We start from the raw sequence: 27,859 nt of genomic DNA, 5'->3' as shown, positions 1-27,859 counted from the left end.
CGCATTGTTTCACGGATCGGAAGTCGACTGGTTACGTAAACATGATGGTAAAGGTAACGGTAATGATTGAAAAGAGAAAGGAAAGTGATGACATCTCCGAAGAGTCAGCAATGTTTTTTTTTCTGGCCAGAGAAGGTGATTAGACTTTACTGGCAACCTTATTTCTTTACAGTATCCTAAAGCATAGAAGGATAAAGAGCATGATGTTGTTCAAAGCCCATAAGGATGCGTTTACGCGTTCCAATTCATCTCAGACTTCGTTTGAGGTTCTTGAACGCGCATGGAGCCTTACGATGGACTTTCGGGGACCAGCCGGTGTGTCAATTCAGTGTTTTTATCATCCCAGGCCAGTCTAGTAGCAATTTACTGACTACGAAGGGATGAAAGGTTTGGTTTGCGCTAGGATAACTTCGAACCTCTGATCATGCAACCACAGCTGAACCTCTTAGTGAGTGTGTTACACCACCCGAGCACTATCATACTTTTACCTTAAAGGCATCACTCCATGGATCTGAGGTGGTACGGATTTCAGGTGGAGTATTCGTATACGGGATCGTAGATTATGGAGGGGTGGGTGATTCCGTCCATTTCTTGCTAATTGCTGTAAAAAACAGCCCGGAAGATGTGGTGTGTGCACACGGTTGGCGCGCTCCAATCGAACTCCTTGAAGAAAATAGCGCACCGGAACGCTCGAAGCCGTATCTTCCGGGCGGTTTTTTACCGCAATTAGGAAGAAATGGACGGAATCATCCCCTCTCCTTAATTTACGATCCCGTATACAAAAATTTCCCCTGAAATACGTGCCACCTCAGATTCGTGGGGTGATGCCTTTAACTCAAAAGCAGTGCATGTTCTAGTGCATTCTCCTTAGAGTGCTGTAAACTGTATATCCAAGTGATAATAAATTGCAAAGGTTACAGAAGAAGTTCAAGTACTCCTTATCTAAAGCGATACCTAAGATACAAGATGCTTAAATTATCACCTCATTAATTCTGCGTGAATTTACTGAGACGATTTCACACCTTTCCTTGCACTGGGGCTTACTTTACACTCGCGAGCTATTTCGCTACATCTGGGATCATTAAAACCTCTAACCTCATCACCTCACACCGACCAGACCAATAAAGTTGATGTGGATGTTTTTTTTTTGGTAGAAAAAACTTTGTATAAGATCGCTTAGGTCTGTTCATACTGCAATGCAACCCCTTAAAGCCGAAAATACGAAAAAAATACGAACTTTCACATCCAGATGTGCTATACTTCTTGTATGGAGGTAAGAGAGAGCTGATAGAATATCAGTAGAAAGATGTTGCATAAGTTTTTCGAGTTGTCCGCCTTCAACACTGTGAACGAATTCGTCCACAAAAACAGAAATAGGAACACCAGCCATCCTGAAAAACAACCAAAACAACGGGTAGATTTCATGACATTTTGCTGAAAACCAGAGAGTCAGACAAGTTTTTACAGAACGACGCACTTTTTCATTGCAATACAGTACTGCCCATCCAATAAGAATACTCCTTTGAAACGGGGCATGTTTGTGTGGTGTAACATGGACAATATCGCAACCTTAAGAACCTTAACGTTGTGAGGTGAGCACTAACACAGCAGCACTCACTTCTCTTTCAATGTCCTCCTTTGCTCTTCCTTCTACTAGCACTTTCACTATCAAGCTTCGTTGAGTTTTTAGATGTTTCGCATCGTATACTACAGATGAGCGACCACGCGCACAAATTTCGCCCAGGTTGAAACAGCTCGAAAAATGAGGAGCGTTTTCCTAAACGACAACTTCATTCATCCCGGGATGTACACTACAGGAATACTAAAGTCAGTTTCTGACGGGAACACTCACCAGAAGACTAACATCGCTCCTAAAATCCACTTCTATCTCTTCGGTTGGATGACTACGAAATCTGGTGTTGTACGAAAAAATGCGAATACGGTATCTAACAGGACGGAAGTGACGCAAAGAGATTGTGGTTGATCGTAAGGCTGACGCTGCGCACCGAAACGAGGACATTTCTGCAAAACTTTCCATACTTCTGACCTGTGTCAGCTAGAAGCTGGAGTTTTTCCACAAGCCCTTTACCTGTAGGACCGATCATTTTGTTTAGATACATATTTTGTAGATGGCTGGAATGTCACCCACCTTCGCTCTTGTATTCCACACAGAACAAGAGACCGCTACGAGGTTCAGAACTCCAACTTAAAAGGAGGGCATTTCGACCAACTCGCTCACAAACGACTGATTTTGGGGGATCTCAACAACGTTCTGATAGAAATGGTACTCTTAAGTATCTGACAGTTACGCACCTGGTCGAGCAATAACTTTTACAACAGCTAGCGAAGAAGAACAACCGTATGCATTCTTAGCCACCACTGAATAGGGGCCAGAATCCAGGCGAACAACTCTGCCAATAATTAATCGTGTTCGTTTGCCGTCAGTCTACGAACAAACATTTTCTAATTCTTTTCTTTTGCGCTGGAGAAAAAACCTCACACGTACTTTTATCTCGGCTTTTCCCGATTGTACTGCAGGTCCGCGCCAAGTGACCGTGAACGGTGAAGCTGAAGTGATTTCTGGTTCAAGAACAACAGTATCTCCATCGCAGACGTTCACGTCCGTCAATGGCTCAGTAAATAGTGGACGTCTCTCCAGAGCCTAAATTAAATCACTCGTTTTATATCACTCGTTCTCACAGTGCTACTTTCACGTTATAGTAGGGACAAAAGGACATGAAGCACGGTGCAGTTGCGTAAACGGTTGCGCTCGAAGCGTGCGCAGCGGTTAGAATCTAGAGAGGACCCTCGGTGACATCAATCCTCTCCATAATCCGGGTCCCAACTCGATTCTAACCGCTATATCCACCGTCCTGCAGCGAGCGCAACCGCTTGCGCAACTGCACCGGGCTTCATGTCGTTTTGACCCCACCATAGTTGTCATTGCCCGTAATTCTGCACAGAATTTCTCACCAATACTGGCGCATTTCGATGCTTATGTCCTGTCAATGGTGAAAAGTCGGGCAACACGTTCGCCACTTCATCAACCAATGTATGCCACATCCGGCGATATCTGTAGTGGGTAACCTGCTAGGTAAAGTAACCTGGGTAACCTGTTAAAGGCATCACCCCACGAATCTGGGGCGGTGCGGGTTTCAAATGGGCAATGCCTATACGGGTCGTAGATGATGGACAGGAGGGTGTTTTCGTCCATTTCTTCCTAAGTGCCGTAAAAACGGCCCGGAAGATGCGGCGCGTGCACAAGGCTGGCGCGCTCCAATCGGACTCGTTGTAGAAAATAGCGCCCCGAAACGGTCGAAGCCGCGTCTTCCGGACCATTTTTTACGGCAATTAAGAAGAAATGGATGGAATCAGCTTTCTCTCCATAATCTAAGACCCCGTATAAGTATAACCCACCTGAAACCCACACCACACCAGATTCGTGAGATGATGCCTTTAAGAAAAGTGTTAAGTACTATGTGCACGTTCTAACGTACCACGTAGGAAATAAAGCGGCTCTCACGCCATTTTTTAAGACGACTAAGGGGATCGAGCAGGACTGCAGTTTAGGGTTTTCACCACTTGCGTGATACGATCATTACGTGATACGCTACCTTTAAGGTACTTTTCGTTCACGCGCAACAACAACTCGACTCAACTTAACAACATATGGTCGTGGTCATCCTAATCCTATCGTGGTTCACCCGATTACATTTGCCGACAGCCATCGCGCAAGCGCAATTGAATGCTCATCTTCGCTTTTAACTGCAATCGAATTCGAACGGCAGTGATTATGTATGATAGACATCACGTATAGACTGGGTACTAGACGGTTATCCAAAAACCACATCTTTTTTTTCTAGTAAAAGAGACAATCCCAGTCAAATATCATATGGATTCGCTGTCAACTCATAAGGCCCCGGAGTATGTAATGCAATTTGACGTGAACATCCGCTTACACTTTTAGAAGTATCTTCACCTAAAGGTGAATCTATTATAACGACAAAAAAGCATATCAAAAATTCCCCAAATGTATCAACATCTTCTTGATGTATCCTATGCATTCGATATGTTTTGTATATTTTCCAAATACACGAAAATATTTCGTTTACCAGAGGAAAATGTTGGATTTATGCGACGAAAAACCTTAATAGTAATATTTTCCAAATGTTTAAGTATCTGAAAACATTTCCACAAATTCACACTAGTCACCTGACGAAATTACCAGTAAATGAAGAAGAATAAAAATTATAAGAAACAGCGTTAATATCCTTATCCGGTATACGATGAACTCATTAATTACAGGGACATAAGCGAGTTGAATGGAAGAAAATCCGTTTTAAAGGGGGGAGGGGGAGAAACTGAGTCTATATGAGTGTTTATGATTCATACCGAACTTCCTTATGTTCCTTTCCTTATGTTCCCCCACAGTAGTCTAATTTATGTATTTTTAAATTTTTCTGCAGAAAACATTTCATCTATTGAAAAGAAGATGAAAACTACCTGATTTGCTCTGCAAATGTGTCGCCTGGAATATCATTCAATTCCAAGAAATAGCTTGGAACGTTCCCGTGTTTTCCGTCCTCTTTCAAAATATGAGAAAATCCACAGCTTACATCAAGTATTTGAACCTGAATCAGTGTTCATAAGTATATATCTACGGAATATGCCGGACTTTGGCATTGATTTACTTAGAAGTGTAACGGTAAGCATAGTTGGGTCAAAACGACATGAAACACGGACCGTTGCGCAAGCGGCCGCGCTCGGAAGCGGTGCGGTGGAGACAGCGGTTGGAATCGAGGTGGGACCATGGCGAACAGCAGAGGTGTGTGGCGGTAGCGTGGGTCCTTACGCGATCCCAACCGCTACGCTCAACCGCTCCGCTTTGAGCGCAGCCGCTTGCGCAAATGTCCGTGTTTCATGTCGTTTTGACCCGACTATAGTATAACTGTATCGACGGTAAAAGCGACGGTTTTACAAATCCTCGTTTAACAAATCCGCAATTGCAGCACATGGCATGAATAGCCGGGTCAAAACCACACGAAGCGCGATGCAGTCGCGTAAGGCTGCCCGCAGAGTTCAGAGCCGCTCGGGGGCGCGGTTTGGCGGCTCTGCAATTTTGGTTGTTGTTGAGCACACTGTTGTGAATAGTCAACAACCACCAAAACCGCAAAGCCGCCAAACCGCGCGCGCCGGCGCGGCTCCGAACCCTGCGCGCAGCCTAATCGGCAGCGCTTGAAGCGGTGCGGTGAAGTTAACGGTTGAAATGGAGTTGTGACCATCACGGATTGCAGCAACGAATGGTGCTAGCGAGGGTCCCATCTCGATCCTAACCGCTACGCTCCATCGCTCCGTTTCGAGCGCATCCGCCCACGCAACTGCGCTGAACTTCATTTCGTTTCGACCGTACTATAACAGATGGTTGATAACACCAAAACAATTACAAGTTTACACAGTAACATTCCGTCCTCGGTCATTCAATAATAACACTGTGAACAATAAATTTCCTCAAAAACTGTCACAAGGCTGGGGCGCTCCAATCGAACTCCTTGTAGAAAATAGTGCGCCGGAACGCTCGAAGCCGTATCTTCCGAGCGTTTTTTACGGCAATTAGCAAGAAATGAACGGAATCACCCACCTCTCCATAATCTACAACCCCATATATTACCCGCCTGAAGCCCGTACAACCCGATTCATCGGGTGATGTATTTAAAGGGTACATATCACGAAATGAAATGGTACGGAAATCCCAGGAGAAACGCAGCGTTCCGGTTATGGATCGCGGAAGTCAGCGAGGCTCTGCTGGAATTCCCCTAATTCTCCTAAAAGAAACGGAGTGGAAGACAACGTTCTTTCCTACGACACCAGTTTCAGCGCACCATCCATGTGCACGCACCGCCTCCACGAGCGAGTGCTCGAAGATCAATTATGCGTCATTACCACCTTATTGAAGCAAAATAAATGAAGAAGCTGCTGAAGGGACCGGAGTGTGTACAAGGGTAACGTACCTCGTAGGAACTAAAGCGGTTCCCATGCCGTTTTTTACGACGATTGTGAAAAGATGGGCGGAGCAGCGCTAGTTTCCATAATCTATATCCGGAACTGTGCGATTTCCCTGGAGTTTCCGTACTACGTCAATTTCGTGATGCCGTTAAGACCCAATGAATGAGACGAAGCAAACTTCTCAAAAAAAATTGAAATTCCAAATGAGGATTTTTGGTGAGCGTTTGGTACAAGTTTTGAGTACATATTTCATTTTGTCCTTCGAAACTATCCATCACAAACACAAGTGTCTTCGGAAAACGTTCATCAGGTTCACGCGGCCGTGCAGAACAAGCACTCAGAAGGTCCACGTATGGGCATGGATCCCTAGATCGAAAGGGATGACTTGATATATCGGTTAGGCTCAAGTGACGTGACGTGGAAGTGAGTGTTACCCGCGTACGCTGATTTTGAGTTAAAGTCTTTATACTACAAAGGATTTACATGTGTTGAAGCATTTCAACGGGAAAATTCAGCGCTGAGCTCTTTATCCATTCATTTTTCAAGAAACATCGTGAAGTCCGAAAGGATCGCTCAGTTCCTCTGAAACTTTTAGCGCTATTCTCAATAACGTAGTGCGAAAACTGGAGTTGAATATCACGAATGAAGTGAAACTTGATGACTGACACTCGCATCATCTCCTCGTTGTTGATGATGTCATTCATTGTGTCTCGAGACATCAAACATCAGCTAAACAGAATGTTAGTCGAGTTCTATGAAACTTATGATAAACCCTCCCCCCACATCTGAATCCCATAAAAGTAATATTCTTGAAAAATTTATGGATTTTTGACGCTCCATTCACTTTCAGCAGAAAGAATGAATCCAAATATTTCAACTATGTAAATTTTGGTCTTGGAGAAGCGAAGAGAAGCGAAGCGAACTCCCTGATACCTGAACTGATCAGGAGGAAATGAGCGGCTAGCATACGGCAGCATCGAGGATATAGTGAATGAATCCGAGAACAAGAACTCTCTGCACCCACTTCTTTAATCACATCGCTATTTACGCATTGAAAAATGCTTCAAAAACTTGGATAGTTTGCAAACAGAAGAAAAGATCCGATTCGCGTCATCGGTTGTTTCATCAAAAAAAAAAATCGTGCTAAGAATGCCGCGTTTTACACCAAGGCTCAGCTAATTCACAACATAAAATCGTCTTAAACACAAAATTTACAGAATTGACCTATCATGTAGCTCAATTTTGTGTAATATTTAAACAAAAAAGGAAGAAATTGGATGAGCGGGATCTAAACATAAATTAAATCTATGGGACTTTAACTAGGTCTTCTAAGAGATCACAAAAAATAATTCTAAAGATTACAGGAAAGGATCACTGAATAAAAAAATTTGTTAAATTCGCAGGGATTTAGAACAGAGAAGAATTTAAAATAATCTTGCACGGATAAATCTAGCCCCCGTCTTTTCTTGTTTTATCGACTAATATTTCTTTAGCATGGTGACGATCAATTGTAGTGGTGAGACAGCTGAGTTGAATTCAAAAATTGAAAAAGTTGAAATATTATTTTAACGGTAGATACTAAAGAAAATAACAAAATAATCACCTGTTCGCCAAGGTGCAAGCCTACTTCACCTTTCCTGAGGGCTTGATACGCACAACTCGCAACTCCTCGCAGAGACGTGGGAAATCGTGAAGGCTGGCAAAACAGTGAACTCAAATGACGCAGTAATGACAACAGTAACATAACAATATCGATAAAAATTTCACATGGTTTCAGAAATAGATCAAAGAGCGAGTGAATTATTAGAAATACAAATAAATAAACGAAAATAATGAAAAATTTGTGGTGAGCTGAACTCCACTCTAGGGCACATTTTTGGGGTAACGTAAATTTCCGATGTTAATGGGGTTCCGAAGGTTTTCTACTATATTTTCTATTCTGAACTTTTGCTTTTAAAGGCATCACCCCACGAATCTACGGTGGTGCAGATTTCAGGTGGAGAATTAGTATAAGAGAAGGGAGACTATGGAGAGGGAGGGTGATTCCGTCCATTTCTTCCTAATTGCCGTAAAAAACGGCCCGGAAGATGCGGCGCCGCACAAGGCCTGGCGCTCCAGTCGAAGTCCCTGTAGAAAATAGTGCGCTAGTACGCCTGAAGCCGTATTTTCCGGGCCGTTTTTTATGGCAATTAGGAAGAAATGGACGGAATCACTCCTCTCTCCATTGTCTCCCATCCCGTATACGAATACTCCACCTGAAATCCACCTCAGATTCGTGGAGTGATGCCTTTAAGCACAGCTATTTTTCTTCCGCTTCAACAGATGAACATTTATCAAACAGATAGAAACAAATAGAATATAGAAATCTAATGGTACTTTCTACATAAAAATCCCATAATCTGTCTATCAAAATATTATCCAAAGAAAGGGAAAGAAAAGTTTTTTTCAAGTTTTAAGTTTTTGAAATAATGGTATTGAAATATTTTAATTCTTATTCTATTCTACATTTATTCTAAAATCTCTGAAAAATCTTTAAATATTGATTCAAGCAGATAACACGACAAAAAAAGAGAAGAGTCAGGTGCATATGTCGAATTAGAGAAGAACGTCGAAAAAAAAGGAAAAAATCAATATTTTTTCTACAACATCGCATTGGGACGTCCCAGGTTCGACACTCCGCTGAGTCAAACTTTTGCAAAAAAAAGTCATTAACTTGAAACCATTCTTAAAAGATAAAGGATTTAATTATACGTACGTAGTTCACCAGTTTAAAAGTAGATTCAATGAAAAAAAGCTCAAATTCTGTGCGCATTGTTAGGTCTGGATGATCGCAAATAACTTTGTGATAGGAGGACCAAAAGAAATATTTTTAGAAGAAGATTTGGCTGCAAAACAGTCATATCGCTGTCTTAAGACCTTCTGATTTTTTTTTAGAATTTAAGGGAGACAAAAGCTGGAATTTTTCGACTTTTTTTGGATTTTTCCCATCTAAATTTTGAGAGAACCAGACCTTCCGGAAAGGACGACATTGTGCACCTAGATACATGAAAGGACTTTCTCAGTCCTTCTACTGGAATGTCTGAGTGATTCTTCAAGAAGACGTCTCGTTTTTTTTTTATTGAATGCGAAAACACGCCGAAATCCCTATATTTGCTCACTCACCGAAAAGTGTGTCACCTTGAAAAAAAAAAAACTCGGAGTAACTTAATGCATTTCATCTTTCAGTATGTTGTAGTCGACGAATTCCTTGATGACATGCTATATCAAACGATTTCTACGATTTCGGGATTCAGGAAATTTTTGATGGGACAACTCGAATATAGATAGGACAATTTAGATGGGATAAAGACGGGAAAAAGAGGCATATTTCCCATTTTTTTTCTATTTAAATTCCAACAAGACTATGGGATGACGAAAAACAACGACATGACTGTTTTGGATCGCAAACCTTCCCTTAAACCTACCTTAAATATTTCTCCTGCTCCTCTTATGACAAAGTTATTCGCGATTTTCTAGACCCAACAGTGTGCACAGAATCAGAGCTTTTTTTTGTTATTAAATTCCATTAAATCAGTTTCTAAACTGATGAACACTACGCAAAATCCAAATTTTCCTCTTTTAGAAGTAGTTTCCAAGTTTGTAACTCTTTTGAAAAAATTTGACGCAGCCGGGTGTCGCACTTAGGAGGTCTCATTGTTACATTGTCAACACGTTGTACATTTTCAAAACAATATGTTGGAGCTTGCACACTGTCACCTCCTCTCAATAAATATTAATATTTTGTAATTTGTGTAGCCAGTATTTATTATTTAGTGTTTATTTAGTATTATTTATTATAATATTTTATAACGTATGTAATTACCTAATACTACGTAATATTTTGGCCTGCTTATCATGCTATCATTCATTCACTTCTGCCCACTGTACATTCCCTTACGACCTCCTTCCCTTGCATCCTCCTCCCTCTACGACCCCCGACGGGGAAATCCCATCACACGCTTGAGCCTGGGTACACGCTCAATAATTCGAAACTGTTCTAAACCCTGCAAAGTTTTTCATTCTTCGGGTGTCCGCAAATTGGTTACCAGACTTGTCCGCGTGGATAAACAGATTGTTTTGATAGATCGGTTAGTGCCAACAAATCATTGTGTAGCTAGACACCCATTCGTAAACCTCAAATGATTCTGATTTGAAGTGAACGTAGTGGCGCATCCCAAGCAGTAAATTAGCGCCAGAAACCTCGTCCTATATCTTTTAACGATTCCTAAGAACAGTGATGATATTAGTAGTATTTTCCATTACTGTGAATTGGTAGTGTTTTTGCACTCCGATGCCCTGGAATCCAACGATGTGTGTTCAACGAGCTGAGTGATTCGACTAATTCCTTGCTAATATTACACATCTCTCTCTCTCTTTCTCTCTCTTTCTCTTATAAATTCTTTGTGTCATTTAGTTAATGGTTAACAACTTCATGTAAATCACTACACGTTCTTTCCTTCTTTTTACGAGCATCAGAAAAATCCTTTAGAAAACATTTTAGAATGCTTCTGTGTTAAAAATGAGGCCGCAACATTCGATCATTTCTGAGAGGGCATCGATCAGAACTAGACAAATCGTATGACAGTTACAGCGGCAGGTGAGTAATAAAAGGCCCTCAGGGGATATCCTGATATCTTAGAATAGATAGTGTGCTGCAATAGGTCAGCAAAGTTCGTGCAGAGTTACGCGAACCGTGAATAGAAACAACCGCCTTCATTGTGGTGTCAGTTCTTCCGGATTCGCAACCGTAATCATTAATTGCAAAAGCGTGACAGCAACTCGTGACAGCAAAATTTTGAAGAAGAGGGAAGGTCAAGAGGTACCCATATGATGTTTCGCCGTGTATCTGGAAGGTTAATGGGCTTCGACAAATGCGCTGGGCGGCTCATGACATCGTCGTCTTCGCCATAGCATCCTCATCGCTCCTCTAGCGCTACGTCCTGCTGACCCCCTTCCACTTTCGCCGCTGCTGCAGCTCTTACAATGCGCAATTTGAATCGAAAAAGAAATTGAATTGATATTTTGTACAAAAAAGAGTTGTTTACAAAGTGTAGAAAAGTAGAAAATCGGCCAGAAATGTAGATGAAAGTGCTAAGAAAAACTTTTATTGATCACTGTTATACTACATCTCCTTGCTTTTTCCGCTTTCTAAATGTTTCTCAATGCGCAACTAGCTAGATAAAGTGGGCATCTAACACCTGACGCAGCGCTAAGAAGTTTCGCAGCAATGCATCGTGCCTGAGGGCGTAACTCGAAGACAGAGGTGTCTTTTCGCTACCCGTACACCAAACAGGTCATATTTATTCTATGAGCAGGATAGATAGAAGTGAAGCGATAAAACGCTGTAAAAAATAGAAAGGCGCTTATAGAATTGTACAAAGTATATTTGCATATTGTTCACTAAAAAGGCAAGCACAAGCTACTATTAGAAGATATAACACCCGCCTTGTATGAACATTAATCCAAATAACGAACGAATATCCATATAAAAACTTGCCAAAGCACACATTACATGCATCACCACACGAATCTGGGGTGGTGCGGATTTCAGGTGGAGAGTTCCTATGCGGGGTCGTAGATTATGGGGAGGAGGGTCCGTCCATTTCTTCCTAATTGCCGTAAAAAACAGCCTGGAAGATGCGGCTCGTGCACGAGGCCAGCGCGCTCCAATCGAACTTGTTGTAGAAAATAGCGCGCCGGTACGCTCGAAGTATAGTAAGTATCTTCCGGGCGCTTTTTTACGGTAATTAGGAAGAAATATACGGAATCACCTTTGTCTCCATAATCTATGACTCCGTATAGGCATAACCCACCTGAATTCCACACCACCTCAGATTCGTGGGGTGATGCCTTTAAATAGTTCTTTTGGTTACAATGCAAGAGGTGTGGTCACTCCACAGGAGTTTTTTGAGAATCATTCTATTCTAGAATTTTAACACATAGCAATAGGTGTGAAGTTTCTCATACGAGGTCAATGCAGGTCATGGTAACAACGCTCGTGAAGGTGCCCTAGCAGGTGAAGCTGCAGGCATAATTACATGGAGGCACGAGACGCTACAGGCAGGTCAGCTGCCAGGCGATTCTAGCGGGTACCTATTGTCCCGCACCTCTTAACTGCTCACAATAAATTTTCTTATCACAACCGTTGTAATTATCCCCTTACGGAAAAAAATGGATGTGATTGTGTGCATGTAGAAGTACTGAGAGAACAACAGTAAGGTGTGGGAAAAGAGGTGAAAATCGCCGCTGACGTGCTTGCAACGACTCCTGCTTTCGCGTAATACAGGATGGAGATATGGAAGAGTACAAAGTACGCGATTAACAGTCGTGTACGAAGAACTCGTAAACAACAGCGCGATGGCTCATATTTGATATCTATATATCCGAGCTCAACTGGATCAGAGAGAAAAGAGATGTTCCTGGCTCAGAGATCTAGGACAAACATCGATATGTATGAGATTGATGATGATAATACTCAAAATACTTTTATACACTGAGTAGGAAGACCTTGGTTGTCCAATGCTTCATATCAATCTCAACAGGGTCAAGGGACCTCTTCAAGTTGATAAATCTAAGTAAGACACAGTGACATCTTGCACTCTTGCAATACCTCAATGAATTTTGAGACAGTGTGGATCAGAGTCAATCGGGCTGAATTCTTTTCAAAACTTTACTTGTTCGCATGGCTGTTTTTCATCTAACACTTTTTCAACACTGTTAAAGATAACTCGTGTGCAGCGTTTGTGATGAACCAAGAAGAGGATTGGACGATGATTGCCTAGGTCATGTGGATCCTCCTTCTCGCAACACGATCCTGCTGGTCTTCCATTGATTATGAACCTGACATTTCGTCAGACAACGCCTGAGTGCTGAGGGGAGTGGCGGAAGATTCTTCAAATGTTGAGATCTTATCTCCTCAGTTCCCAGATAGTGAGGAGCCAGGTGAACATGTGTGCCGAAAAGGTCAGGGTAAAAGTCACAGATGATTTCCTACATTTCCCTTCTTAATGCAATGGTTGTTCCGCTAAAGTTCCGAAGGGCAGTCATCTTTTTTTTCACCATTAGCCAAATCCCGCTGGAATAGCAAATACACTTTCTCGCCTCTGCAGCTTCAGACAGCACTGCTGCCTTTCGCTCCTTAAGCTCTTCTTTTATCGCCCTTCTGCAAAGCCTCGCAAGCTCGGACATATGTTCGTGATTGCCTGCAGTTTGTGCAGACTCGCGCTGGCATATTAGCACAGGATGGTTCTTAGACAGGCGTTTCTTATAGATTTCAGAGCTTAGCTTTCCTAGTGCAGTTCTACCTGCTAATAGTAATCCTCGTCAATGTTGCCTGCGGCGGTATCCTCTTGAAAGCCAGCTAGCTGGCGAAGCGATAGCAGTTAACGATAATCCTGGGACATCGTTTTGTGAACTTTGCGACTTTTTTCTTCCTTTGTGAAGAAAGATCTCACTGGCGGTCCGATCCCCTGCAGAACGTTGGTGCAACAGCGAAATCTGTGAGCAAAACCCCTCACTGACGATGACCTGATTTATTTCGTTACGGTGCCATCCACCTTATTCCCATGTTTTGGAAAGCCTCGCTCTGCTCGCTCACTGTTGGCCATGTCCACATGTTGTTTTTTTAAGCGTTTTTCTGGGGGTAAATTTGCCACTGAAATTACCAACAATGACCTTATAAAAGGCACGTTTTTCTCTGTAGAACTTCTCCAAATCCGTATAGGAAACACCAACTGCACCTTCTTCGTATGTTGGAGTGGGAGCGGCGAAGATAATCAAAGCTATAATTGAACCGCATCCTCAAATTTGCCCTATTTGGATCGTTAGTTGTTCGAAAGGGCCCATATTCATTACCATATTCGTGTTGAGAAGGGCGTCAATTCCACCAAATCCTTTGTTAGATGTTCCTGTGAATAGTTCTTCTCCAGTTTCATATATACCGTTCTGTGGGTGGTCTCGTCTCGTCATGTTATGTGTAGATAGTCCTTTTCCGTCTCGGAAAGTTACATACACAACTGCTACAAAACTCGTGCAAACTTCCTGGCTTCATAGCTTTGCTATGCCAGGCCTTCCTCAGTAGTCCGGAGAGTTCTTCATATTACTGTTTTTTTTTTGGGTTAATTCTAAAAGTCATAGACAGGTTGCAGCCCTTTAGTTCCACATGTTGGAAGATGTTGCTTTCTTCCGGAGTGGACAGGTGCAGCTGTTTACGAGGCGACTTTAAACCGTCTTTCTTGCAATTCTCAGTCACCTAATTGCTACCATTCGGCCGTACCGACGTGTTTGATGAAAGGATAAAGGATAAAGGATAAAGTGTCTGGCGTTAATCAAGACGCTTGGGATGCGCCCCCACGTTCACTTCAATTCAGAATCGTTTGAGGTTCACGAACGTGCAACCAGCCTATACAATGACTTGCGGTGGCTAGCCGATGTGTCAAGTCGGTGTTTTTATTCTCCCAGACAGGTCTGATACCAATTTGTCGACCCCGGAGGGATGAAAGGCTTGGTGAGCACTAGGATGGATTCAAACTTCCGATCGATCGTGCAGGAAGTGGAACCTCTCACCGCTACACTATACTCCCTACGTGTTTGATACAAGGGTATTATAAGTCGATAAAGGCCCAGCAAAAACAGGGTATCCGTCTTCTGAATCTACCTTCGTCTCAGGGTAAGCATAAGGTCGCTTTCTATTTGCAGATAGCTCTATCCGCCGTCTGGTAACGCGCCACGCGGCTTTGCGACTAACCGGCTGTGATCCATCTAGTGAAGGAAATCCGTGGAAGATTCTCTGATACTCATTAGAGCGTATGATCACAATATTTAACACCGTCGGTGGTTTCACTTTGTATGTCGCTTTTCTGCGTAATGTTTTCGGGAGGTAGTCAAAACTAGCAGTCTAATACTATTTTCTCAATAACATTACTCGGTAGATGGGACAGTCTTCAAAAAAGATGAAGGAGAGGTATCTTATATGTGTTTTCAGCAAAATAAAACAGAAAACGACACATACAAATATATCGCTGTACTCTGCATAGAGCTGTTTGCTGGGATTTACTTGACGATGTACGGTAGTTCAGCGCGACGAACCGAATTACTTTTGTCGGACATTCCATGTTCGCTTTAAGCATTTGGCATGTCAAGCTATGTTCTATAGTTCCATGGCCAGTAGTTTTTATCGAGCTGCAGTGGCACTTTCTCCTTATACTCGGGATATTTGCTCCATGTAAAAGTGCAAGTTATTTAGCTGGTATGCGTCCAAAACACATACCTAAATGTATGACTGAGCTTAGACAAAAAGAGAAAGAAACAGCACCAACATCTAATAACTAACATCGTTTACTGACAGTTTAGTTATTGCGAAGGTTAAAAGTAAAAACTAAGCAGAATTCGTTATACTTTAATGTTTAGTGTTAAAAGCTACTTTTCCTTCAAAGGAAAACTATAAAAAAACACTTCTTCACTAGGATGTTGAACATAATGAGGTGGAAAAACGGTATTTTAAGCTATAGCAGCAAAAAACGTGTACAAGGATATGCATTACAGCATGAGCCATCTATTTTTGAAGTAGCTCTAAATACTACTAGTACTATAATGTGTTTTGTAATTACTTTAACTTTAATAACTACTTTTAATTACTACTAACCACTTAATATACTTTAATAATTCGTATAGTGACGATACTATCTCCTAAAACAAAATAATTCATGTTTCTAATGAAAGTTGTTAATGATTTGTCAATAGATTTATATTTTCGGAATAGTAAAACTAGTAACACATCCGACTTGAGCAACGGATCCAGAGTTTTTGAAGCAAAAGGCTATTTTGAAGTGCTCTATAAAAAAAGAGTGCAATGGCCCGACAATGTGCTGAGAAACCGCTGAACTTACTTAGCCCAATTTTTTTTCAACTTTTGAGAACTATTGCCTTCTTCGCTCCACCATTTCTGCAAGTATAAAGCAAATCCATGTCAACTGCATAAACAAGATTTTTTCGAGTTTTTCATAAAACTTCTACATCAAACGGATTTCAGTTCTTATGACTAAGATCCCCATAAAATCACTGTTACTCTCCTTTTATGTTCAATTGAAATGGTATCGCTATGGCTCCAGAGAAAGGACAAAGGAATAGGCTAGAGGTAGACGGTAGGTATCTGGCGAAAACTGCCATATGCAAAGACGGAGACGAGGGAAGAATTTCAGAACTCGGCAAATTTGAGCTCGACGATTTCAAACACATTGTTCCTTCCACGAAAGGCTGACTTTTTCTCGGAAATGGGAAAGTTTGCGAAAATAATTGAAACTTTTTCTCAATTTGACCACTTGGAAAGCACCACCAGCTGTATCAAAAAAAGATATAGTGCTTTGTAAAGCAGAGATTGAGTTGCAAAATCCAAACATTTGTCGTAAGTGGGAAATTGAAAGAAGGTCCCGCCGTCCAGGACCCCGAGAGATTCTGTTAAGGACCGGTGGCACAAATCGCTTGCGCGAAATATGAGCGCCTTGTGCTCGGGAACCTCTTGTAGGGCCCATGAACAGGTCCTGCGAAGAAATATATGTAAAATGTTTTGGTTGTATTCAAATGTGACACTTTAGTCAATCTCTAAAGATTAAAGAAATCTCGAAATGAGTAGGGTTAACGGTCCCTACATTACAATGATATTGGAAATTTCGTTCATTTCGAAAGGAAAAAAATAAACAGATATAGGTTGTTAGAGTGTCTTTTCATTCTATGGCGGCGTATCTCCATCGTTTACCAGGAGAAATTTTACAGACACAGCGGAGAATTCACAGCTTTAGCTTTGGGTAGGGTAATCGCAGCCATCTAATAGGTCCTCAGCTCAAAATCCCAGATTTATCGGCATATTGATAGTTTTGGGCGAATTTAGTCCAGTAGCACCTTAACCGATGCCTGTTTCGCACATTTCAATTTCGAACGACACGATCATGATGCATGGAATATGTAAGCTAGTAGCGAAGGTTTTCACGATATATTAATGTTGGTAATACTATTATATCACTATTATATCAGAATATTCCATTATTGTTATTTATTTACGTTAATTATAATATTCACCTGAAAATTGTACTCCGACTGACGATAACTGGGATGAGGGGTTTTCGAGCACCGATTGGAATGTCTTCGCGATAATATCTCATTAGTAATAGTTCTCGAACATTCTCCAGTTAAAACTCGCATAAATCTCTTCTTAGTATACAATGAACATCGTACGAATTAGTTTTAACTCGATCTTTCTGGATATTTCGATTCTTGGGAAGCAGTGTTGTCCCCAATGACGGTAGTTATCTTCGAGTAAAGTCAGATGCATCGACAAGTAAACTTTAGCTTCGAAGACGTTTCAGATCCTCAAGAATGGTGACTTTATCGCATTCCCCATTGTGTTTGTAAAAGGTAGAAGGCTGTAGCTTAAATCTTTCTCTTTTTTCCCATCCTTATCCGACTATACGTGACGTACGCGCTCAACAATGAAGGGCAGATACGCTGCATTTTGAAAAAAAAGGTGCTAGAAAGGAAAAAAACTTAGAGTAGATGTCAATGAAAAAAAAAAAAAACATAATCGGTTTAGAATGGCCACGGCTATACATACACAGCAGTTCCAAGTAGGATTAGTGCATACAAAAGAAGAAGCGTGTAAGCCTTCAACTTAAAATTAGCAACAACACAATGGAATAACATTTTGACACACATACGGTAAGATAAATAGGGTGCGCTTAATAAGAATATGACTTGTGAGAGAAAATTTCAAGTGTTATTATTAGTAACGTAGGTCTCACTCGAACGAATCTATTTTCCACGACAATACAGGGGAAAAAACACAAGGTTCATGCATAGCAGCATTTCTCACCGTCACCTTAAGGAGATATGGGACCCCATTGTTAGACTGGAGTTTATGGAACAGAAACACTTCTTCCATACATCAATGTAAACAAGATACTGATAAACAACATTGTTGCATGTTTACAACCTTGATGTAATGATCACGGACGGTAGATGATGTCGAATAGATTGTTAGCGCAGAGTGTTTAGTCGATGAATAAATGTGTTTACTTGTTGTTTCTAAGTTTATATGTCAATTGTTTGTTTATATGTTTACTTGCCATTTTGTTTATTTGGTTAATCCCATTGGCTCATTTAATTCAATACCATTTTCTGTCATTTCAACCAAGTATTCAAATGTTTCAAAGATGAGATGATTTTCGCAATCGCCACAGAGAAGGGAGGTGGGACCTTTTCTCATCAAACTCACTCATTCTCTCAAATTATTGTTTTCAAATGATTTGTGACAATGACAAGCAAATGTGTTCACTCCCAAATACTACTTCGAATATACTGCTAAATTTATGCTAAGCTTTCATGAATTCAAGTGGTTCCATGAAATCTTTTAAAATTACATAGTTTTCCTTCTACGGTGATAGACTCTTCCGACTTCCGCTCCCTTTTCCTGATAGTGAGTGCACCTACCTCAGTTAGCTGCATCTCTCCTTTCCGCATACGATAGGACGATTACGGAGAGTTTGAAGATTCGTCTACAAGATAAAAAACCTCTTAACTCACCAGTACTGATGTTAGGAATGTTCAACATTCACATGAAGGGTCTTTTGATACTGAAATCGTGCAACTTTTGGTCTCTGTGAGTATATAGGTGTAACAAGTGTTATAGAAGTAGGACCACTTCTTTTTTCTTTTAACACGAGTGAGTCATTAAGTCAACATTGATCAAACTGAATGCATCCGACTATGTTTTGACGATGTTTGGGATTAATGTTGTCTTAATCTGCATTCACTTATAAGTAATCTTAAACAATCTCACATAAGTATATTTCATACACTTACTTCTAATACTTATAAAGGATTTTTGCAAAATTTCCCCATTTAGTTGCGGAGCTTTTCTTTGCTGGTTGATTTTAAAGAGGCATTCGATGTTCCGTAGCCATGTCCTTCGCAGCTTACTTTTCTTCTTTCTTTCTTCAGTGCGAGATGTACGAAGAGGAGAAAGAAAGTAAAAAAAAAACAACATACAATAATAATGTTTCGCAATTAAATCACTTCAGAATATCTCTTAAAGGCATCACCCCACGAATCTGAGGTGGTGCAGATTTCAGGTGGAGTATTCTTATAAGGGATAGTACATTATGGAGAGGAGGGTGATTCCGTCCATTTCTACCTAATTGCCGTAAAAAACGGCTCGGAAGATGCGGCGCCGCACAAGGCTGGCGCGCTCCAGTCGAACTCCTTGTAGAAAATAGTGGCCAGAACGCCTGAAGCCGTATCTTCCAGGCCGTCTTTTATGGCAATTAGGAAGAAATGGACGGAATCGCCTCCCTCTCCAAGGTCTCCCACCCCGTATACGAATACTCCACCTGAAATCCGTACCACCTCAGATTCGTGGAGTGATGCCTTTAAGAGTTAGAACCGAAAACAAATATCCGTAGCTGCTGATATTTAGTTATTGATAGGTTTGGTTGCGAAGCATTATTATTGTATATCTCCTTTTTTTGCTTCTTTCTCCTCTTCGAATATCTCGCATTGAAGAAAGAAAGAGGAAAAGAAAACTACCACTTGTTTACACCTAATGTATATGCACTTGGATTGTCCAGACTTATATTGATTTATTGGCAAATTATCCCTAATGTTCTAACTCGATTCGCTTCGTTTGCTGATGGTCTAAGAAGTACTTTCTATGTTTAGTTTTTAGAACTAAAAAATTTCTTGTAAAGTGCCTTTGTTAACGTAAGGTTATTTCAAAATTAAATTAAATTCGATTTTCGAAGCAGAACTCGATTAAGAGAAAGTCAACGTAGAATGTATAAGATCAAGATTTTTTGGCTGACTTATGATTTTTTTATTTTAATGCTTCTTGTATGAGTAACGAACTTGCTTTCAATGCAGTCATGGGGTTAGCAGCAACGCTCTGGTACATCGTTACATTGCATTCGTTACATTGTTTTCCATATTTTCTTATCTCGTCTATTCCTATGTGGTTCAAAAAAAATTGCAAATAAAAGAATGCGAAGCTGGAAGCGAAGAGATTTCGTTTCATACTTTGATTATTTGAATTGATCTTGAGGAGGAAAGCCTTCTGAAAACGATCACATACCGACGTAACCCTCCACGTTTATGGTTGAGGTTTTCAAGCAAGAAATCGATGGGAAAATAAGTAACATCTCGAGCAAGAATGAATATAGTCACAAGTGTAGAATTTTATTTCTATACGCATTGTTTATATAAATAAGTTTATATAAGTTAAAATTTAAATAAATATTAATTGAATACCTCTGGATTTTTTTTCGCCTATTAGACGTTTAAGGGCAGGAACCACTAGGACACTTGTGCCTCAGAGTTTCATATTTCGCTCTAATCCTGCAACGTAACCGACAGCTGTTTTTTTTAATCTTTCCGGAAATTGGGAAGAAACTTTAACCTTATTGTTTAACATAAAACGATATGTGTTAAGGCCTAATGAGAAATATCCGATTCCTGAATTGCTTTCCGAACAATGTGTATAAATAAAGCACATTACATTACCTTAAACTTGTAACCGTCAATGTACTTTATACTCTATATTTCTAGACTATTCATCTTTCTCTGAGATTTATGTGCTGTCAAAAACCCTCTCGCGCTTGCTCAAGTCTCCCAAAACGCAATTTGATACTTTATACAAGCTTATATGTATCTGTCTTGCCTTCTTCACTCTCAAGATGGAAAAGAAGAGAGTGCAGGAAAATTATCCTAAAAAAAGGATTTAGAAAATCATTTGCCGAAATAATGAATATGAGTAAATCAATGAAGTAGTGTAACAGAATTAAAAGAGTGATTCCAGAGCAAAACCCTCAGTAAACAACAAGTTTTTTTTTTCCGGAAAAGTACTTGTAACCACAACAGTTTGTTCCATAACGCAACCATTCATATTGAGCCCATTATCAATTTTCTCCTTTTTTTCTAATCTCAATTCCTACTTTTCTCCTATCTTTTCAATCTCACTATTCAGTTAAAAAAATCAGATTAACGGCAATAAATTTGCATGACCCATAATTACATTGAATTGGTTTGCAATAACAAAATTCCCTTCATTTTAAATGTAATCCCTTAGAATGAAACCACAAAGGGAAATATGACATGGCTAAAAATATGTTATCAAACAAAGTACCTCCGCTCAAAAATATTGAGCAGGTCTCTAAAATCGGAAAAGGTAACAACTTTTCTCAAAGATCAGTGGTGATCTATACCATCTCCTACATACTGTAGTATGCATGTATGTGTGTACGCCTTCGGAACTATGATAAACCCCTTTTAGAAGAGAAATCTGTGACAAATTCGCAGCAAATCAGTACAAAACTGATATGCAATGCAGAGCGCTGGAATATCGTTTGAAAAATGGTTTGCGTGATTTATTCTGTCATTGCTTATTTCACATTCATCATAGTTCGCTACTGTGAAGTCAAACTGTGCTGTTATGTAACTGTTGCTTTCCTCTTGTGTTCAATAGATGTATATATGTTTGTTTTCCTTCAAGGAACTCAAAAACAGTCAAGACCTCCAACACTCACAAATCTTATCCTAACACAGTGCACTATATGACAAATTAACTTCACCATGTTACCATGTACGATGTTAAACAGAAATAGTTAGAACAAAATCATCTCACCACACTAGCACAGCAGTCACCTCACACCGTCCCCACTCGGTGGTGATTCCATTTTTAACTATGTTTGTTTGTAAATAATTGATGTGGAGTCAAAAAAAATGTAGGATGCACAACCAAAGCGAGGACCTTTATTGGATTATGAACTGTCTGAGAGAGATCACAATATTTCCAAACAAAAGAAGCAAACTGATCCGAAGAAGAATAAAAAAAAGTCATACAATGCTGTTGAGTTGGGTGAGAAATGGTAGAAATCTGTGGGTGTGACAATGACATAAGGACCAATAAGAACGACTAAAACGGTTCCCTCTCCTAAATACGCATCTCTCAGGAGCAACGACGCTAACCGTAGATTAGAGACCGGGAACGGAAACTGAGACAACCACCTGGTTGGCTAGTGCATACGATTATATTTGCACGAGACGACTGCACTCAGTTTTCGTCCACGGTTGAATCGAATGGATCGGGGATACAGGCTGGCGCAAGCGATTATGTACATCAAGGCCTATCGGGGACAAGTCGGGCACTAGCACTGGAGAAATTGAACATTATTCGAACTGGGGATAAACTAGTAACACGATTGGTAGCGAAAAAATCTAGATGATGGACGAGATATGGCCAAGACTAGGAGTGATAATTTGGCTGGCAGAATAGCATTAGAACAACTACTTCAACTTGCCTACCGGTGGTGGGGAAGTGGGTGATTTAGCAGACGCTTTCTTCCCGAATCCAAACAGCTTGCCACCTTTGCTCTCCTTCTTCGGCGAGTCCGGCTTGGCCTGTGTGGTTTTGGATGAACCGGACCCAAACCGTGACGATCCTATGCCACCTGCACCTCCTCCAGCACTAGCAGATGGCGACTTCTTTCCATCGGATCCCCTGAAAAAAAAGCTGATCCAAAAAGTATGTCGTGTACAAGTAATATCTGCTGAAGTAAAAGCCGGTTTTTAACGCTTAAATTTGCAACACCGAATATTTACAATGAAAAAATCCAGATCATATTAAGCATAGTCCAGAACTAGCCGAATATTAGATTCTATTTGATTACGGTGGAGTTCTTCCAGATTAGAACATGTAAAAACTTATGAAAAATAAACTTGATTTAAGTAACTCGATTAAACGCAGCATACCACGAAGGTGACGTGGTGAGAGGAAGAAACTAGAGATGCGGTTGTAGATTGTGAGACTCGGGGTAGTTCCGCTCATCACTCCCCAACCTTTGCAAAAAGAAAAACGACACTGAAGACGATTTCACTCGCAACGCGCCATTCTTAAGCTCTTAATAGTGGCGCGTTGCGACTGAAAGGCTCTTACTCTTAAGCACGCGCTGTGCTCCGCTGAGGAGACAGAAACGTGTACATACACGCACGTACTCTAAAGTACCTCGTAGGAACTAAACCGATCCCACGCCGTTTTTGACCACGATCGGGGAGGGACGGACGGAAACACCTCGGAACCCGCAATCTACAACCCCATCTCTAGCTTTTACCGCATATTCCCTCACCACGTCAAATTCGTGGAATACTGCCTTTAAGCAATAATTCCCCTGTTGAAGTGGAAGAAAAGTTGGCAAGTGAAGCGAGGTTACGCATGGGAATATGTTTTTGTGTATTTGTTATGGGACACGCATATTCAAACAGAGTGCGGGTTTAGTATAAGTTTGGGAAGTAATTACAATAGGAAGAGAAGTGGCGTCTCATAAAATCTCTGCCTGCAACATCAAAAAAAAGTTAACAAACGACGACAAAAGCTTCGAGAGATGAAATCATGTGATGCATGATTACATTGTTTACAGTAATAACATCACTGAATGGTCTCCCAAGAGTTGACGTCTCAAAAAAAAAGTAATCAATCTTACTGAATATCTTTGTATCGCATGGCAGTGTAAAGACAGGTTGCTGAAGAAAAGAAAATTGTAATCTGACCTTAAAAGTGGCACGTAGTCTTAACCGAAGAAGAACACGGAAGTAATTGGATAACGAAAATGCAAAAACAGCCTATCTCTTCCCGAGTGAAAAATGCACGCGTAGGTCGGTGCGTGCTATTTCGAGGATTAAAAGTAGCATTTCGCGGAAATTTTCAACGTTGGGGCCTGGTCATATCTGTTGGTAGGATTCCGGGGCGTAATTCAAGTATCACAGTGAAAATCCCACCCCTTCTCCTATAGAATATAAAAAGGGATGAGATAGGAACGCCGGTGTGATAAATTTTTCCGATGAAAGAAATGTGAAGTGTACTTCGCTTTCCGTGCAATTGTTTGGGTTATTTCAACACTAATCCATTCGCAGCGGACGTTTGCGTTTTCGCAGTGTGTGATAGTTGCAAACAAGGACTTGGACCTATCTGCTACCTGAAAACCCTTTCTTAAAACTACAAGTGGTTTGTTGCATAGCTTGCATAAACGGGAGGTTCACAAAAATTCAGACTGGCTTACACGACGAGATGTACGAGATCTCAAGTATTTTTGGAAACTGCTGTTATCTGCGGTAAACTGCTGTGAATATCCGATAGCATAGTCGCAGACACAATACTCATGAAGTGTTCTTTTTCAGAAAAAAGGAACACAACCACAGGACAAGTGACATGGAAACAGTGTCATACATATCCCTAGAATTGAAAAGCTTTGAAACACAGTGAGTTTCGTAAGTGCCAAGACTAAACTCTTTACGACCTTCTTCCTCACCTCTTCGTTAATACAGAGGGTGTTATGAAAATCTATTGAAGTGGGTAGTACAGGTTTATACACCAAAATAATTTGAAAAAAAAAAGAAATTAGTCAAGTGAAGAGCGCAACAGCATGAACCTCTCAAACTTGCGTGACTAGTGTGAACTAATCTTCGAAGGAACAGAAAAAAAATTGTGAGAGAAATGGCGACATCGAACACTACGAGTTGTACTGTTAGACGTCGTCATTTCCCTAAAAACAAAATTGTTTTCTATTCAGGAGCATCGAAAAAAAAAGTAGAGAATGTTTGTGATCTGCAGCTGAAAAGTACAGGGCAAGAAATAGATTTAATGGAAGTATTGATTGTTTTGTAATAGTACCTATCCGCTAGAACCGCTGGGTGCGAAAGAAATTCTAGTACGAAGAATAAGCACCTCATCAACGCTCGAAATATATCACGATGTCAGCAAGATTATATATCCCATTCTAAAATGTAACATGATGTTAATTGCTGCATGTAAGTGTGTCTGTCCACATTACACCAACAAACAACACTGTAATTTACATAAGTTGACAGGAACCATAAGAAATGCAGAAAACAGGCACATTATATTGCGTGCACGTTACATAACGAAGAAGAATAACCTTGAGAGCTTAGGACCTTGAGAGGGAATCACATCAAAAATTGTCAAAAACATATTTTTGACCAGAGTTCATTTCACTATATTCGAAACAATGAATTGTCTACCATTCTAATTAGCCCAAAGTTCTGGTTTATAGTACAGCTCTGGTTTATAGCATGCGCATTCCAGCGATAGGCCAGCAGCAATCAATTTCGGGGGAGGCATAGGGGAGAATAACATACCGTGCAGAAACCAACAGCTGACATAGCTTCCGTATCCCACAAAAAAGTAACCTCAGTACCCGATAAAGAGATACGCTTAGAACATACATTCTGATCTGTTCTTTGCATCCGAGAGTTGTGCTTTCCATGGTTGGGCCCCTATACAGTCAAAAAACAATTCCCTAGCGGGCAAAGTTGACCTTGTTTGAATCTCAGTTGTCCAACTTATTAGGTGAATAGTACTCTAATACAGTAGAATAATAGAAAAATAGATTAGTGTATAGCTGAATATTAGTGAAATATTTTGGGGAAAAGATTGCATCTGTAGGTAAGGGAAACGAAAGAAAGAACCGCGGAGGTACAGAAAAGATCCGTTAAACCCAATTACAGTCACACAAATACCGGCTGTATAGTAACTTTTCACCACAGAGCTAGTCCGCAACTGCATAAGAACAACGGAACGGATTTCTAATTCTAGTTCTTTCACTGCAACGGTCACTCCCACCCCCTACTCCGAACCAATTTTGATGAGATAACTTCAAACTGGAATAAATATTAGCATAATGGGATTTCCAGAAGTACGTAAAGAGTAACGCACATTCCTAGGCCTGACATCGCTCCAGTCAGATCATCCGTTGCTCCGCCCATAAATCGTCGTGGATCCACTAGGGCTGCTAACATTCGTTTTTGCTGATCGAGCTGTTCACCGATATAGCGTACCCATTCATTCTGTATGAGGGAATTTTTCTTTTCCACGGTTTTCCATTGGAAAACGACGAAATGTACCTTTTCTTCCTGTGTTTGAGCGGTAGCAATAAATGATGTTGGTTGGGCAGGATCGGAACTGCGGATAATGAACTTTAAAGGATCATCTGGGACAGATGGTTCGAACAGCATTTTGTTCACCTGAAAATTGTAACATTTTCCTTAGAACGATTAGGCACACAAAAACTCAGTGTAGTTTCCTTACCATAATTTGATTTTTGAAAATGTAAATGGGATTGCCAAATTCTTTCTTCGGTGGTATGTGATCCGCTATGATGACTGACTGCTCAAATAGGAAAATTCGGCGATCCTTCGCTTTTTGAGAAGTTCCTCCTTGACTATCGGATATAGGAAGCGTTCCCTGAAGATAAGATAATACGTACCGAAAAAAAAACCAGGGAAAATTTAACTGAATTTAAGACCTGGTAAAGAAGTTTTCCCTGCGCGTTCAGACTTCCATCAAAGTTCTGTAATCTTCCAACCTGCATCATATCATCGCACGCCTTCGGCACAACATGCATAACCTTAAAATTTGATGCAATGTCGAAATGCACGCAGATGGTAAAGTATGGGTAAAACAAAAACCCTACCGCAAGCGCTTTCTTGAGCACATCTGTCTTCTCCTTCGCTCGTTCAGTGAATTTGAGGATGTCTTTTAGGAGAAGCTGATATTTCATGATGCGCTGCACCGGTTTTATGAGTAGGTCGCTCAGTGCGACTTTATGGCCTAATTTTGCTTTCGTCTCAGCAAAAAACTGAAACACATTTGAGATAAAGAAAGTCTAGAAATGAAGACAAAAAGAGTATCCAGACTTATTCCCTATTTTAATAAGCAGCCAAACATGACAACTGATTGGATCATGGCAGAGACGAAATAGCGCTACTGTTTTTTTTTTCATGTAATCAAGACGACTACATCTTTGACTTTTTTGACGTTGCGAAGAATACCAACACCGAAAATTCCACAAAAATGTAAGTTCTACCAGCATCTAGGGTGTTCGATGTAGCGTGAACCCTACATGAGATCAATTCTTGACAATTTAAAGAGCTTCACCACTTTGTCAAAGTGAATCTAATTTCCAAAACAGTACTGATCTTGAAAAGAGCAAAGTACCTGTTCAAAATCATCCTGAGACACTAGATAATCTGATTTTGGCTTATTCTGGCAATACCGAACATACATCGTCTCCAGTCTTCCCTTCTATAACAATTCAACATCAAGAAATAGAAGAATAGTGGTCAAGTAAAATATAAGAACCTAAAAATCTCCAGAAGAAAAACCACAGGGGCAATCCCCGACTTTATGGAAATATATGGGACCAACATCTTTTAGAAATAATTAATTTAGAAATGGAACATGTACTTACATATTTGACAAAGGCACTTCCGGCGACCTCGTAATTATCAAGGCACTTCTCAATTTCCTTCAAAAAAATGCTGAAACATAAATGATTATTTTTTAAATGTAAGTGAAGAAGCTTGGGTGTGAACAAAGAAAACAGACTTCTTGTGGAATTCAAGTATCTGTGCAATGTTAGCGAATATGATTTTGTCCTTTCCAACAAGGTCATCTGGTAACTCCATTCGTTCAAGATTCGCTATGTAACCATCGACGACAGAAGAAAGATCCTTCACGTAATCTTTTTCGGTTTCCACCAGCTCCATTAGAACATACCTGGAGGCATGTGTCCTTTAACGCTCTGATTTCCAAAACAACTTTTAATGGAACTAACTGTCGCTTAAGGCGAGCCATTTCTTCAGGCGTCTTTTCCTGCTTTTCTGGAGACTCGTCCTCTACACTTTCTCTCATTTCTTCCGGTGTCGTTGTAGTCTCCTGCGCTGTGTCCTCATTCTAAAGAAACAGAAATTCAAATTCTATGAC

At 40.6% G+C, this 27,859-nt stretch overlaps 1 protein-coding gene across 4 annotated transcripts in view; it reads right to left on the bottom strand.

Moving 5' to 3' along the window:
• The window catches only part of RB195_006949 (uncharacterized protein), a gene marked incomplete at both ends in the record, with an annotated part of 83,959 nt that overhangs the window by 2,952 nt on the left and 53,148 nt on the right, over positions 1-27,859 (bottom strand). The window contains 20 exons of one of the 4 annotated variants that reach the window (XM_064180319.1): positions 1,238-1,391; positions 1,478-1,569; positions 1,619-1,777; positions 1,853-2,022; positions 2,150-2,260; positions 2,314-2,446; positions 2,507-2,662; positions 2,974-3,073; positions 4,504-4,631; positions 7,607-7,699; positions 22,387-22,582; positions 25,811-25,941; positions 25,999-26,118; positions 26,183-26,338; positions 26,400-26,501; positions 26,568-26,732; positions 27,092-27,178; positions 27,345-27,414; positions 27,482-27,652; positions 27,711-27,829. In XM_064180319.1, the coding sequence (XP_064037198.1) occupies positions 1,238-1,391; positions 1,478-1,569; positions 1,619-1,777; positions 1,853-2,022; positions 2,150-2,260; positions 2,314-2,446; positions 2,507-2,662; positions 2,974-3,073; positions 4,504-4,631; positions 7,607-7,699; positions 22,387-22,582; positions 25,811-25,941; positions 25,999-26,118; positions 26,183-26,338; positions 26,400-26,501; positions 26,568-26,732; positions 27,092-27,178; positions 27,345-27,414; positions 27,482-27,652; positions 27,711-27,829 (2,613 nt within the window). Of the gene's footprint in view, positions 1-1,237; positions 1,392-1,477; positions 1,570-1,618; positions 1,778-1,852; positions 2,023-2,149; positions 2,261-2,313; positions 2,447-2,506; positions 2,663-2,973; positions 3,074-4,503; positions 4,632-7,606; positions 7,700-22,229; positions 22,236-22,368; positions 22,583-25,810; positions 25,942-25,998; positions 26,119-26,182; positions 26,339-26,399; positions 26,502-26,567; positions 26,733-27,091; positions 27,179-27,344; positions 27,415-27,481; positions 27,653-27,710; positions 27,830-27,859 lie in introns of those variants that run through there. The other 3 variants (XM_064180320.1, XM_013450687.2, XM_064180318.1) reach the window with 3 other exon arrangements.

This window comes from Necator americanus, chromosome I (genome assembly GCF_031761385.1).
Source record: "Necator americanus strain Aroian chromosome I, whole genome shotgun sequence".
NCBI lineage: Eukaryota > Metazoa > Nematoda > Chromadorea > Rhabditida > Ancylostomatidae > Necator > Necator americanus.
Note: the sequence above shows the minus strand (reverse complement) of the source record. Positions and strands in the feature narration are given on the sequence as shown.